This window comes from Humulus lupulus, chromosome 3, assembly GCF_963169125.1.
Source record: "Humulus lupulus chromosome 3, drHumLupu1.1, whole genome shotgun sequence".
Lineage (NCBI taxonomy): Eukaryota > Viridiplantae > Streptophyta > Magnoliopsida > Rosales > Cannabaceae > Humulus > Humulus lupulus.
The window spans coordinates 267,755,011-267,772,066 of record NC_084795.1 but is presented as its reverse complement, the minus strand read 5'-3'; the positions used below and the strand labels follow the sequence as shown (position 1 = coordinate 267,772,066).

At 34.3% G+C, this 17,056-nt stretch overlaps 1 protein-coding gene across 1 annotated transcript; it reads left to right on the top strand.

The window, feature by feature from the left end:
• The first annotated feature begins 6,349 nt into the window (after positions 1 to 6,349).
• On the top strand, positions 6,350 to 16,515 carry LOC133825668 (uncharacterized). Its single transcript, XM_062258582.1, has 3 exons — positions 6,350 to 6,489; positions 13,645 to 14,000; positions 16,172 to 16,515. Exons 1-3 carry the CDS (start codon positions 6,350 to 6,352, stop codon positions 16,513 to 16,515), a joined length of 840 nt encoding a protein of 279 aa, XP_062114566.1.
• The last annotated feature ends 541 nt before the right edge of the window (positions 16,516 to 17,056 follow it).

Sequence of the window (17,056 nt, the reverse complement as noted above, 5' to 3'; positions counted from 1 at the left end):
TTATTACTTTGTGTATGTTTCAATCATAAAAATATTGTTTTGTCTTTGAAAAAACTAGTATAAATATTGCTGCTCTTCTCTTATGCCTGCATTAGATTTTGAAATATCTCAAAGGGTATGTACCAACTATGTCCTGAACCTTTATATTGGTGTTTGCAGATAACAGGGGATACTAGTGGAGTTCCTAAGGTTCTTACAAGGTTAGATGCACCCTCATCACCCTTGGTTGACACCATGACATAATATGAGAGCTAGAGATCCTTTTGTCTGTGAAATGAGAATTTAAATTTTTCATGTTTCTTAAATTTGTTATTCTATTTTATTACTTCTCTTACTTTTATTTTTGTTATAATATTATGCTAACTTCAGACACAATTTAAGTGTTAGAATACTGAATTTATTGTATGTGAAACTCAAGTAGAAATTTCTTCTATACCTCTTCTACTGCCTTATCTTTACAGGGTTGTATGAACTCATTATTAACTTGTTAAAACAGTAAAATACAAATATACTGAAACATATTGATATACATTCACTGTATTCTCTTAATGGCAGCAAGTTGTTTGACAAGTTTGATTTTATTTGCATTGTATTCTCTTTTCTTATTTATAGCTTTGGTAAGTTATAGTTTATATGATAGTTATGGGATTGGTTTTGCATTCACTTGTTATATTATTTATTTATTTTAGTTTTCATCTTGCAGTTGTTCCCAAGCTTTGTTTGAATGTTCATTTTGTTTTCTATTATGCTTATTTATATTTGGATTTCTGAATTCTGTTTTGTTCATGTTGATTATAGTCGGTAATGATTTAAATGGGCTAATTGTATGTTAGGTTTGTGGCATCAGCTCTCCAAACCTGACTGCTTATCTTTCTCTATTTATTTTTCAGAGAGTTTGAACAAGTCCCCTCGAAGGACTAGTACGCCATCTGGGGTTCATAGTCAAGCACAACAATCTGAAGAACAGCTACAACAACAGCAACAATAGCATTAGCAGCAACAACATCATCCAAACTATAGTTTGAAGTAAAAAATGTTCAAGATTATAAAACTTTATTATGTTACGCTTTCAAACTTAAGTTAGAACTAATATCTTATGAAGTAGACACATTCATGGTTTGAATTAGTTATTTTTTAATGTAATACTTATGGTTTATCAATTTATTGAGAATTACATTTTATGATTAATTTTGTTTTTTTTTTATTAAAATACAATAATGAAGATCTTTTAATTAAAAAAAAACCATATAAGTATACTTATTAAAATAAAATTTAAAATATATTATCCACACTAAAGTAACAAAATTTTATTACTATATGTTACGATTTAAAAACATATTATAAGCGAAACAAATCGTTATGATTTATATAATATAACAAACTAAAAATGCTATTAAAATAATCAAATGTGACAGTTGAAAAGTGTTATGAAAAAAGTACAAGATTAAAATTCAAATTTATAATAAAAAACTCCATCTAAATGTTATTATTTGAGTATTATAGCACCTAAAAATGTGTTATTGAATAGTTTAAGATAACACCGAACATAACATTAAAAAACTGTTATAAAAAAGACTGGACTTTTAATAACAGGGGCTATGTTAGCATTTTCAGAAGTGCTATCAATAGTCCCGGTTAGCAGTTTTTAAGTGTTATGAATACTGTTTTTTCTTGTAGTGGATCGAGCATTAGATTTATCTTAGACATTTGGAGAAATTTTGACAGAGTTTCCCCTTAATTTTAGCTATCCTCAAATATCAAAATCAACCAATAATCAACATCAATTAACCTGCCATAACCATATATATCCCAAATACCAACATAATTCATCATAAAGTTATCATATACCGATTTTGATAAAATTCTAATTTCCTAGATCATCATCTAAATTAAATGAGTCTCCACATCTATTCAAACATTTATAAACATATATACTCTCTTATAAACTCAATCAAATAACCAAAAATCATCTTGTACTCCAAGAACCCCAAAACCTCATAAAACACAAAATTTCACTTTCCGAGCAACTTTTCGGCGAAAACAATATCTTCAAGCTTTTCTAAACCTCAAACCACTTGGAAACCCCAAGAAATATCTTAAAAAGGATAAAACACCATATATAAGCTTTCAGCAAAATTCAAAAACATAGTTTAACTTCCAAGTACAAGAACTTACCATAAAAAGGCTAGAACTAAGCTTAATCCACTTCTTTGGCTTTGATTTCACTTGGATCTCCTTAGAATTTCTTCAAACCAGCCAAGAAATGGTTTTTGGTTTTCTTTTCTCTCTGTTTTTCAGAATAATGGTCGTGCAAAGTGATAAGGTTGATGAAAATTCTTTATTTTCAATGATTTGGCCTTATTGTATCAAAATTTGACACCTTTCATCTCATCATTTCACCTTTTGACTTATGAAAACCTTATCACTTCAATAATTTCGACTTAATCATCTGCTAGGCTTAATATCCTTATGTGTAAAACACTCACACCAAACCTTAGGTCCATATGACTTCATACCCAATAGTTATGCTTACCCGATCGAGCGTAGCGCACTTATGCTAAGCACGTTTTGACTTTGCATCAATACCACTGATTATGTATACTTCCCATCAAGAATTGATCTAATGGTTCTAAAACCATTTTTACATCATCAATGAGACCTTAATCATACCTCGATTACATTTGGTAAATCCATAAATACTCAATTTTACACCGAAATACTAGTAATCGACATTGTACTATTTTTCACTACTTAACCTATTTTGCCTTCTATATCTCACTTTCATCACTTAATTCCATGCCTTGTCCATATTTTTCATACTTTCTTATATCTTGAGCACATCAAACACCCATAAAAGACAACTCAAATGCCACAAGGTTAATAATATTGAGCATACATATAGACATCACATACACAACTTTTATACTTATACATGAAAACACTTATAAGAATATGCATATGCTCAAATTATACATATTGTATGATACGTAATGCAATGCAATCATGTGATTATTGGCTATATTATATCAAAATAATGTGGGTGCTACAGCCCGTATCTTGAACATCCTGTTGGTCGTACTATCTCTTGTATCAACTCCGTTAACCCACAGATCCTTCAACTCATCCACCAATGGTCTCAGAAATACATCAATGTCCTTACCGGGTGATTTTGGCCAAGGAATAAGGAGGGTCAACATGAAATAATTGTCTTTCATGCACAACCAAGGTGGAAGATTATAGTTTGCCAACACCACAGGCCACATGCTGTATGCAAGGTTCATGTTGCCAAATGGATTAAATCCATCAGCAGCTAAGCCCAGACGAACATTTCTGGGATCCCTTGAAAAATCAGGATGCTTGGCATCAAAGTCCTTCCACGCAGAGCCGTCCACCGGGTGTCGCATCACCCCTTCATCTTTTGATTTCCCGGAGTGATGCCATATCATGTGTTTTGCTGTAATCCTTGAACTGTATAATCTTTTCAACCGAGGGGTCAACGGAAAGTAACACATCACCTTGTGTGGCACTTTTTTTCCTTTCGTCATTTCAGAAGGAATCCATCTACTACTTCCGCATTCTGGACATGTCTCTTTAGATGCATGCTCATTGTAAAATAAGCAGCAATCATACTGACACACATGAATGGACTCATATCCCAACCCTAATTTTTTCAGTCTCTTTTCGCCTCGTAGTACGATTTGGGGATTTTGTTTTCCTTAGGAAATGCAAGCTTCAACAACTTCAGCAATTCATCAAATATGTTGTTAGGCATCTTCCCTCTAACTTTTAGATGCAATAACTTTGCTAAAAAGTTCAGGGATGAAATCCAATCACATCCAGGATACAACTCCGCTTCAATCTCCTCAAATAACTCGTCATAATACTGACTCCCACCAGGATCCCTTTCTACTTCCTCAGTTGTCGGTAAAAGGAAGTCTTCCACAACGTGAATCATCTCATCGTCTTCATTCTCATCAACCACCTCATCAGCAACAATTTCTTCCACCTCACCATGAAAAATCCACTTATCATAAGCTTGATGAAAACCCCTATCGAATACGTGTGCCCGAACTACATCTAAAGATTCAAATCTATTATTATTGCATCTCACACACGGGCACCTAATTCTTCCATCAGAATCTTTATGTTCCGACGCCATCCTCAAAAAAGCTTGCAAACCATTCCAATATTCTTGACAACCACGATTTCTCAATGTTGTCCAAGTCTTGCCAATCGCCATCTAAAGTGTTATAAGAGTATGAGTTTTAGTAATGTGAATAGAAATGGATAATAAATGAGATTTGTTATCATTTTTGAAATCTTATGCAATATTATAATATCTTATGCTATTTTATGATGTTTTATTAGATAATATTATTTATAAACAAATTATTTTTTTTTCCTAAACTAATTTATTATTTATTCATAATTTTTAAATATAATTATCAATTTCTATATTCATGTAATTTATAACAATTTAATATTAGAATAATGTTATTCAATAAACAAATTAAATTATATAATTTAATTAGATAATATTATATCAAACTTTTATTATTTAATTAATTAAATTAATAAAAAAATTAAAAAAAAATTATTATTTATTCATAATTTTTTAAAATTTTATTAATTATAATTATCGATTTTTATTTTCATGTAATTTATAATAAACAATGTTATTCAATAAACAAATTAAATTATTTAATTAGATAATATTATATCAAACTTTTATTATTTAATTAATTAAATTAATAAAAAATAATTAAAAATAAATTATTATTTATTCATAATTTTTAAAAATTTTATTAAATATAATTATCAATTTTTATATTCATGTAATTTATATTAAACAATGTTATTCAATAAACAAATTAAATTAAATTATTTAATTATATAATATTATATCAAACTTTTATTATTTAATTAATTAAATTATTAAAAATTAATCAAAAAATAAATTATTATTTATTCTTAATTTTTTATACTTTTATGAAATATAATTATCAATTTATATATTTATGTAATTTATAACTATTTAATTATTTTTTATTATTTAATTTTTTGATTTGTAATAATAATAATAATAATTTTACAAATTAATTATTATTTGACTTTAAGGCTAATTTATTTTTTTAAATAATTAGATAAATTTTATTAATCTTTATCATTCATTATTTTATTAATAATATTTTAAACTTATCATTTCTGTGCCAATATCCCTGTAATTGATGGTTGTAGTCAACAACCATCAATAGCAAGCATACCGGGACAGAGAAAATAAATTAACTTCTAATTAACTACTAATTAATTTTTTAATAATTTTCAATTATTTATAATAATACTAATTAACTAAATTTAATAATATTCATTACAATTTTCATTATGTTGACATAACATATAACAAAAAAAAAAAAAACTATTTTACTTAATTAAATTTCACAAAAAATATAAAGCAACATACTAATATTTTTTTTAATTATAAACTAATAAATAAAAAACCACCAAGTCAATTGATTCAAAAAAACTTAGTCAAACCATAAAATCTACAACTTCCTCACCATACTATAAAATCTACCAAAGTTTTCTTATACCTGAATATCAAGACAGGGTTTAGGGCTAGGAAATCTAGAGTAGCTCTACACTTCAGCAGTAAACTACCAAAAACAATATTTGCATATTGAATTATGGAAAAAAAAAATTAAAAAAAACCCAGTAAAATATAGTATAACTGAGCATAAATAAACACTTCTTGATCCATAAAAAAATTGGTCGATTCATTCCACTAAAAGCAGAGAGAACAAAATCATACAACCATAAATACAAGTGTACAATTATATACAAACTTTATAACCTGTTCTTCAAGAATATATATTTTGTTTTGAGAAAAGAAGTACCTGAAGCACTGTGATAGGCAGCAAAAAGAATATTGATCCCAAGTTATTAGAGAGGAAGAAGTTGAGCTCGAATTTGTTAAGAAAAGAAAAACCCAAAATTAATATGCAATTAGTAGAGTGATATATATATGTATATATATATAGTAGCTGAAGAGAAGAGACTTTAAAGCAAATGGAAGATATGCACATTTTGAAGAGCAGGGGAGTGTGTATAGAGAATGAAAAATGGGTATGACGATTTGTTTTAGGTTTTGGTCTGGGATGCGATGTTTCTGGGTTTATCGAATTTAAGCTCTTAACACTAATTTGAAAATCAAACTAGAGCCCCACAAATATTCATATTTTCTTCCAGAAACAAAATAAAAAACAAATATCTCATCAAGAAAGTATCACAAGCATCAAAATTAAAGCTGTAAAAGGATTTAAATAACACATATTTATATATACCTGTATAAATGAAAAGGTGCGTAGGAGAGACTGAGAGAGGACAGAGATTGGATGGAGAGAGGAGGATAGTGCGAAGTGCGACTACGAAAGGAGTGGATGGAGGGTTGGAGAACGTTGCGCGGTGGTGTGGCGGTGCGGTGATGCAGAGGTACTGGTTGTGCGGCGACTGCGAGTCTGAGAGATGAGAAATTGGAGATGACGGGAAGTTATTTGCTTGAGTGGCAAGTGAGTGATGAAAGGAAATGAGGTGAACTCAGTACTCAGTACAATGGCACCAGAAATCTTGAGTAGAAAATTTTGGTGTGAGTAGGGGATATCGTGAGTGATCAGTGAAGAAAATGGAGAAGGGTTTTGACAGAGAGAAGGGAAGAGAAGAAGGAGATTGGGATGCGAAATTTTAACCGTAAATGTATTAGCGGCGGGGTCCCGCCGCTATTACTATAGCCCGCCGCTAGTAATGGTATTAGCGGCGGATACTCCGCCGCTAATAAATGAGATTCTCCGTCGCTAATACTATTAGCGGCGGATAATCCGCCTCTAATAAAAGGTGATTATCCGCCGCTAATAAAACTTAAAAAAATAACCGTCTGTTTCCCGGGCATTTCATCTGTTGTATTAGCGGCGGACTACCCGTCGCTAATAATGGGCAGTCCGTCGCTAATACATATTATTATATATTTTTTTAAATAATCACACATAATTAGCGGCGGACCCCCTAGTCCACCGCTAATAGCCTGTATAATAGCGGCGGACTGAACCCGCCGCTAATAGCTACGCCGCAACTAGCATTAATTGTTGTAGTGTCAGGGTCCATGCACAGTGCCAACAAATACGAAAGGTTCCTCACCCTCAGGTTCAAAAGTTACCATCTTCTTCTTACAATCAATGGTTGCTCCATATCTAGTTAACCAGTCCATCCCCAAAATCACGTCAAAATCGGTCATGGCTAACTCTATCAAATCAACCCATAATTCCCTACCATCTACCATCACTGGTAAAGACCTAACCCACCTCCTGGAAACCACCAACTCCCCAGTGGGTAATAATGTTCCAAATCCCACAACATAAAACTCACAGGGCCTACAAAAACTATCAACAATCGTACTAGATACATAAGATTGTGTCGCACCAGAATCAATCAACACAGAATAAGATATGCCAGCACTAGAAAGCTGACCTATGACCACTGAAGGCCTAGCCTCAGCCTCAGCTTGTGTCAATGCAAATACTCGAGCCGGAGTCGCACTATCTGGCTTCTTAAGTTTTTCTTTCTTCAGTCTTGGGCAATCCTTCTTAAGATTCCCCATAAGTCCACATACAAAACAGGCCTTCGCCCGTCACTCACCCAAATGACGTCTCCTGCATCTGGCACATTCTGGATATGTCTTCCAGTTTTCATTGCCGTCCTGGCGGCCAATTTGTGCACCATGTGGCCTCCTATCAGGTCTAGGAGCCAAACTGGTATCCGGGGTCTTCCTTTTTTGGTCGCTGGGGCCTCCGCCCCTACTAACTCCTAAGAAGGGAGGTCCCGTCCTCCTCATATCCCTCCTGGCTGCATTGTCACGCCAGATCTTATTCTCAGCACCCTCTGCAGTAAGGGCTCTTTCCACTACCTGAGCGTATGTCGTCACTCCAGGTATAGTGGTAATTCTGACTTCCCGGGCTATCATAGGTTGTAGCCCCTGAAGAAATCTTTCCTTCCTTGTCCCATCAGTGGACACCAAGTCTGGAGCAAACTTGGCTAATCTGTCAAATTTCAGGGCATAATCAGTCACTGACATATTCCCCTGCAAAAGTTTACTAAATTCCTCGGCCTTTGCAGCTTTAACGGCCTCATTGTAATACTTTTCATTGAAGAGGGTTTTAAACTCTTCCCAACCCATTGTAGTTACATTTCTAGTTTAAGACACCATCTCCCACCAGATCCGGGCATCCTCCCGAAACATGTACGTGGCACAGGCCACCCTTTCATTGCCCACAACTCTCATGAAGTCCAAGATGGACGTAATCATGGCCATCCACTGCTCTGCCTTAAGTGGATTTGCCCCACCCTAAAAAACCGGAGGATGCTGCTTCCTAAACCGCTCATATACCAATTCCCAGCGGTTCTCCAACTCTGTCTGCTGTTGTACTACTGGTACTGGAACAGCAGATGGGGGGCCCTGATGTAGCGTTCCCAGTCAGAACCTGCTGTTGCCTCAGTTGTAGTATCTATTCATTCTTCCTCTACAGTTGAGCTTGCAAGTCTGCAAGCACTTGTTGCCAGTTCTCAGGGGCTAGCGGAGGGTTTTGACCCGATCATTACTTTTGGCCTGATTTCCAGCGCTGGCTGGCTCATTGGATTGCCCTGGAAGCATACTTCCAAGTCTATCTGCAATCAATGACTTAACTTATCAGGCAGTAATAGCGGTATCTCACATCAACCCACGGTTCAAAACCAATCGAATAAGCATCCACATGCATTGACAATGCTAATAAGCATCCCAATAATTCACACTCAATAATCATGCTAATAAGCAGGGAAATTCATGGCATCACCTAAACAAAATGCTAATAAGCATATTCTTTAGCATGCATAATCACTTAACAATGTTAATAAACATTTTCCTTGAGCATACTACGGCGCTAATAAGCATCCTCTATCTAGGGTACACATATAACAGCGCTAATAAGCGTTTCTGGCATTCATCAAGTGCAATGACGCTAATAAGTAGTCCTATAGCATTTACAAATATCTATCGTGCTAATAAACACGTTCTCAACCTACATACAGTAGTCAAGGGCCATGCCTTATCAGGATAACTCATGCTTCTTATTTAAACTAGCAGGTGAAGCACACATAATTCATTCAAGCAAATATACACATAATTATATTAATAGTTACCCAACCTTGAGTCGAGCTTGTCTTTAGCAGTGAATGTACATGCCCAGTCCAACATCAGGAAACCCTTAAACCTTGGCTGCTCTGATACCAAGTTGTAACGCCCTGCTAATTAGGGACCATTACCAAGTGTGTTTAAAACCAGTGATGGACTTGCTAAACAAGTGATTTAGACTAAACATGTGATTAAGCCATTAAAGGTTTAGGTATTAAAACCTTTGGTCAACTCATAAACATTTTCATTAAGTTAAAAACATGTTCTTTACATGGGATCCCAAAAATATCAGTTTAAAAGTCAATTACAATATTCAGGTCACACAATAGGCCGTCCTAGGCGGCAAAAGCTGGGTTTGACCCTAGTTCCCCTGGGCATCTCGGCCGTGGTGGTCGAGTGGACTACATATGTACATACCACTGCTAATGCCCTCCGACTCATGGCTGGTTGAGCTTCTCTTTACCTTTACCTGCACCACAAGCACCTGTGAGCCAGAAGACTCAGCAAGAAAACGTAATCAACAGTTCACAAAATAAAACGACTATCAAACAGTAATAACTGAAACTGGTGCGCTCATTAAATCAAACTGGAGACCATAGAGTCACACAAGTGTATGTTGCACTTTCTTTCAAGCTGTTGGCATCCGAGCCAGTCAAGTGCATGTCACACTCCTAGGGTGGCCTAGCCATGGTGGCCTGCACAACACGTGCATTATGCCAATCTTAGCTTATAAACTAAGTTCTTTAAGCCCTTGACTTATAAGTCAAGCCACCACGTGCCTCCAACTTATAAGTTGAAGCTTTGGGACTCTCAACTTATAAGGCGAGTCTCCCAGAGTTCCATATATTCTTAACTAATAAGTTGATCCCTGCTTAACACCCTAATAATCCTTTAGTTTATAAACCAAGCTTCACAGTCATAACAGACAGTCGCACGTTTCACATAGCATACCTATCAATAATCACACAATGCATTATAATACATTCACACAGCAGTCATAAGCATAGTCATAATTATGCACATTACAGTGTACCTAATTAGATATTCGCAAACATAATTATAATCATGTTCATCACCTTAACTAAGCTCTAATCATGCATTCACATAACAGGTGCAGTTTTCTTACCTTCGGTCTGTATGCGAGTTACCAGCGACGACCCTTTGAGTACGACCCCCGATTCAAGCCCTTAGCAAAAACCTAGTCACAACCGTAATAAGGAAGTTCCCATCAATAACAGGTAAATAACAACTTCCAGACCAACTCTTAGCCTCCGAGATATCGAATTCCACTTAACAAGGAAGTAGAATCGATCCCGAGCCCAAATGGTTAGGTTCCCAATCTAAAAATCTCATTTAAGCCAAAATTCCCCTTAAGGGTCGCGGCCCCTCACACCCGAGCCGCAGCCCGCCTATAATTCCAGAGGCTCGACCTCCCTGAAAACCAACACGCGCTGCAGCGCGCCCTTGAGGCGCCGCGGCCCACCCCTGCCTTCGAGCCCTGCTGGCTCAAAATTCTCTTCGCAGGCCGCGACTCAATTCCACGAACCCAGAAATTTATGGGTTTTTCTTCAACCGAACCCAGCCAAAACCTAACCAATTTCATCCCACTCCTCCAATTTAATTCCCACAACTTATATATTCACCCTTACCAACAAAACCCAACCAATTATCACAATAAAACTCATCAAACTACCAAACCCAACCTCTCAATTATCAAGCATGCATAAACACCTTTACTCTAAATATTTCAGCATAATAAACCAAACAATTTACAGTTCAAAACTCTTACCTCAGCTGAGATGAACCTCTGCTTTGCCAAAGCCTAACACCTTGATTTCTAGACTTTACTCTTCAATTCCCCAAGAACAACTCAAGCATCCATGGCACCTAGAGAAAACGAGGGAGAAGAAGAGAGCTGTTGAATTTCTTTTCTTTTAGTTTCCTATAATTTCTCAAACCTTATGAGTATAATCCAGCTAGCCAAGTCTAAAACCCCAAGTGGAATTGACTAAATTGCCCCTTGCCCTTAACCTATACAACAAGTGCCCACAAGGCAATTTTGTCCTTTGCCTTAAATCCCGCTATCCACAATTTGCATCCAATAGTTTCCACTACTTTCAATATTCTCACTCGGTTACCAATAAATTCCCATTACCCACTAATTCCCGGTAATATACTAAATTACTAAAATACCCCTAAGCTCACCCCGAGCTGGGTATTCAGACCCCGTTGTGACTTTTCCGCTAACTTGCTCATCGAAATCGCCTCTCATCGAGTAACTCAAATATATCCACATAATAATGTGGTATCAATCTCACAAACACATATGTGTATTTATTTCCTCGAACGGGTCAAATTACTAAAATACCCCTCTTATAAGAAACGGGCCCACATACACATATTTAATATCTCTAACATGATTATATTATAATATAATTCACATAATAATTCAATTATTGCCTCCCGGCCCCCTAATCCAGGCACTAAGCCACATTAGGAAATTTGGGATGTTACAGATCGATTCTCGATCTCCATCGATCTCACCTATATATGGTATTCTAAGTGATCCTTGAAGGATTATGGACTATTTCAGACCTAATCAACGGTCAAATTGCTATTCAGGGTATTCTAAGAATAATAATCGCATTAATCAAGAGTGTTCGTGTTGACTTTAGTGTTCAAAATGCATAGATTGGTCTAGATCGTCGCCGATCTCACCCATACGTGGCAGTCTAGGTCATCATTGAGTGATTACAGACTATTCCGGACTTAATCAACGGTCAGAACGCTATTCCGAGTACTCTAAGAATAATAATGGCACTAATCAAGAGTGTTCTTGGTAACTTTAGTTCTCAAAATGTACAAATCAGTCTCGATTGCCATCGATCTCACTCATATGTGGTAGTCTAAGGCATCCTTGACTGATTATGGACTTTTCCGGACCTAATCAATGGAATATCGCTATTTGGGCTATTCTAAGAATAATAATCACACTTATGAAGAGTGTTCTTGTTGACTTTAGTGTTGAAAATGCATAAATCAATCTCAATCGTTGTCGATCTCACCCATATGTGGTAGTCTAAGGCATCCTTGAGTGATTATGGACTATTCTAGAGCTAATAAATGGTCAGATCGCTATTTGGGGTTTTCTAAGAATAATAATCGCACTAATCAAGAGTGTTCTTGTTGACTTCAGCGTTCAAAATGCAGAGATCATTCTCGATCGACGTCGATATCAGCCATACGTGGTAGTATAAGGCATCCTTAAGTGATTACGGACTATTCCAGACATAATCAATGATCTGATCGCTTTTCAGGATGTACTAAGAATAATAATCGTAATAATCAAGAGTGTTCTTGTTGACTTTAGTGTTCAAAATGCATGGAGCGGTCTCAATTGCTGCCAATCAAATCCCATTTATTTAAAAAAAAAAAAATTATTTTAAGAGTTTACAAGAAAGGCAAAGAGAAAATTGAAAGAATTAAAAACTTAAAGAATAGTTAAAAAAAAACCCAAAAAATACTATTAACACAAAGGTTTATTATTTTCTAAAAGTAAAATAAATTGTTATGAAAAAATTTATTTTGTAAAAGAGTAAAACAAAAGTTATATTTTTCTTTAAAATTATTAACTTCTTAAAACAAGGAAATGTAATAAATTTTATTATGAAGTTAAAGAATGGAAAAATTAAAATTTGTTAAAAAAGCTTTAAAAAAAATTTAAAATTCAAAAGTATTTGCGGTGAACCTATCGCCACAAATACTTATTACTTCGCTGCAAATAATCTCATGAAAAATAACCGCGAACATTTCCTTCGGAAATGGTTGACCAATTTTTTGACCTCATTAGCGGTGACCAATTTCGCTGCAAATAACCCTCAATTTTGCCACAAATAATGTAAATACCGCGAATAAATCAAATTGGCGGAAGTTTTTCGTGCCAAATCTGAACCCTTTTTCCGGCGATCTGCTCGCCGTAAATAAATTTTTTTCGCCGCAAATAGTTTCATAAATCTATAAAAACATTTCCGAAGATTATTAGCGGCGAAAAAAGGTCGCCGCAAAAAAATAATTCTTGTAGTGGATTCTTCTAAAACTAAATAATATTAATAACTAAAAAAAAGTATTGAACAAACAAAATTTCGCTTTTAAAGGGAAAAAAGAAAATTCCATAATAAAATAAAATAATGAAAAAATAAACTAATAATGAAAAAAATAAAACACTTTAATAGTGTTGTGCACAATATTATCTGTTTAAAAATGGATAGCCATAACCAGAAGGATGCCTAGGATCATTGAAACAAAGCTTGTCGAGTTTTTTAATCGCATCACAATAATCTTTGCCGATTTGAATTTTTCGGTAGACATATCCAGAAATAACTTTTGGAACACGAATTGTTCTTGCTTCACGTATTGCCAAAATGCAGACAGTCTCTTTTGGGAGGAGATGGTGGAGCTCTTGGTGCAACCGGGGAGCCAACTCAGCAAGATGGGTTTGGAGTATTGGATGATGGTGGAAGCACCGTTGGAGGTGATAGGCCTAGTGCATCAGAGGATGGTGAAGACACAGGCACTGATGGGGGTGACGGTGTTGGTTCTGTTGAAGGCGATGGTGCTGGAGCATCAGACGATGGTGGAGGCATAGACACCGATGGTGCTGGAGACACTGGCTCGAATGATGATGGAGGCACAGACACCTATGATGCTAGAGACAAACGAAAACTAAATACAATTTCATTTTTGTTTTGTGAGTGTGATCACCAAATAATCTCTTTAGTTTTAGGTACGTGTATGTATTAATATTTACTGTTAGAGTTAGAATATAAAATTAATAATTTATTTGGTTTTTGAAATGTCATTAAATAAATATTGTATTTATATAGATAAATATATAAGGTTTGCCGATTAGAGCAATAAATAAGTACTTTGTTTTATTTTCTAACAACTAACTAATATCTGTCTATGTTTAGTGGCAGTGGCTCATAAAGCGATGTGGGAATATAGTCTTCAAGACAAAAAGGGAGTTCCTTTGTTGGCAAAATTGCAAAAGAAACCATTCAAATTAACCAATACAACATTTTCAATAATAATAATAATAATAATAATAATAATAATAATAATAACCAATATGTTAAATAAGATATCAATTTCCATAATCATTTCTAATAAAACAGGGCAAAAAAAAAACACATGAATCTATATCACAATTGATAAAATATATATAAATATATATATATATATATAGTGCTACTCAGCATCATGTTTTTTTTTTTAAATGTAGATTAAATTATTATTTAGTCCTTGTGTAATTTTATACTATTATGCCCTTTTCGTATATAATTTTTATTTTACATTTTTACTCATTAAATTGTATATCATTAATGTATGTAGGCCCCAATTAAGTAAAATCTTAGATATGCTACTGTATACATACGCTAAAGCTGCTAATAGTCTTGCTAAATAGGCTATTTTTTTTTATGAAAACTGCTTACATTTCCTTATCTCGGTTGCCTCGATTGTAATAGCTAATGTTTAATCAATGAAAATATATAACTTTCTCAACCGAAAAAAAAGTAGCACAAAATGATCACGGATTCATTCCAATTCTCAATTAGTTTAACAAATCAATTGTGTTGATGAATTGAATTAAGTTTAAACAGGATGGTACAATTGCTAAGAAAAGTTCTTAATTCTTGTGTTGGTAAAATGGTATTTGTTTTATTTTATTTGCAAACTTGTTTCCTTAAACAATAATTTTATTGATTAAGTTTTGAAAGGAAACAATGAATAGAGATCGAGTTGAGGATTCCATCATTTTTTTTACAACAAGCTAATATTTATTTAATATTGATGTAATAAAATGTTAGGTCAAGTGGCCAATTAGCAAAGAAAAGTTTTATTAATTAGTGTACATGTAGAATCGCTAAGTTTTGTGGTGATAAAATTGTAAAATTCTGCAAGCTTGTTGCCTTTCTTAAGCAATCAATTTTATTTAAATTAAGAGTTGTTGAGAGAAAGAGTTGAGGTTTCAATCATTTATTAAAGTACTATTTTTAGTCATCATCACTCATTCTGAAGTTCAAATAGAAAATCAGACCAAAATGAGATTTACTAATGAATTCTGGCTTAAAAAAAACAACACAAATGTTCAGTTTCATTTGTACTCTTAACAGAAACCACAAGTTGAGCCCTTGTCAAGATTTCATCAGATCCCATTACAATATACTGATAATGTATCTGAATTCGGTAAAGCTTAAGTATATTGAAATAGAATAAATAAATGAAGAATGATTTTACTCTGTCCTTTTTTATCTCCCCTGGAAGATAGAGAGAGTTCCAATAATAACAACTAATTCATCATGAGAGTGAGTGAGTTGTTAAGCATTAATTGGACTGATAATAGCCGCCGTTGATTGAAACTGACATTTCAGTGAGGAATAGAGAGATGGATTCTAGAGAGGAAAATATGAGCGTTTCAGTAATAACGAAAGGAGAGAATCACATGCTTATATGCTAAAATATCTAAACACAAACAACCCAAAAAATATTCTTCTTATAAAAGAAGAAAAAAGATTCTTCTAAAAATAAATAATAATAACTCAAAAAGTACTTAACAAACAAAATTTAGGAGAGAAAAAAGGAAAATTCCTTATAAAATAAAATAAAAATAATGAAAAAAATAAAACTAATAGTGTTGTGCACAATACTGTCGGACTAAAAAAGGATAGCCATAACCAACACGATGTCTAGGATCATTGAAACAAACTTTGTCCAGTTTATTGATGGCATCACAACAATCTTGACCAATCTCAATTTTATGGTTGACATATCCAGAAATAACTTCCGGAATACAAATGGTCCTTGCTTCACGTATTGCCGAGATGCATACCGTTGGTGGAGCTCTTGGTGCAATTTGGGAGCCAACTCGGTGAGATGGGATTGGAGTATTGGAAGATAGTGGAGGCACTGTTGGTGGCAATGAGGCTGGAACATCAGATGATGGTGAAGACACGGGCATCAATGGTGCATCTGATGATGGTGCTGGAGACACTGACTCCATTGGAGACGATGGTGCTGAAGTATCAGACGATGGTGGATGCAAAGGCACTGATGGTGCTGGAGGCACTGGTTCGGTTGGAGACGATGGTGGTGCTGGAGCATGGGACGATGGTGGTGCTGGAGACACCACTATGGGAGGCGATGGAGTTGGAGCGTTGGAAGATAGTGGCGGAGGCAACTTAGTCGGATTGGTAGGAGAGGTGGGGGTTATAGGCGAAGGCAGAGTATTAAGGTTTTGACATTGGTTTTGAAAGTGAGGGAGCCATCGTGCCGATCGGACACTATCAGAGCAGTTGACCATATTAAGAATAATAGTGCAACAATTTGTTGTGATAGAATTGTGGTCGAATACTTGATGAATGCATGGTATTAAGTCTTCAGACGATGTATGGCATACTTGAACAGTTTCTTTAGTAAACAATATTATGAATGAACAAAAGAAAATTAAAGCAAACCTCATTTTTTTTGTTCTGCGACTCTCTTCGCCAAATAATCTCTACTATATATATATATATATATATAGTGAATACTTTAGGTTTTGAATTTTGATTTTATTTAAAATATCTACTTTAATAAATAGATATTTATATTTCAAATTTGATTTTATTAATTGGTCGTACCTGTATTTCTGAATATTTAAATAACTATAAATATCAATATTTATTTTTGAAATTACTTGAATATAATATTAATAATGATTTTTTATTTTTTTTTTGAAATTTCATGTACCCAACAAAAACATCAATAATAAAAATAACAATACATGTTTGTCAGAAAAAG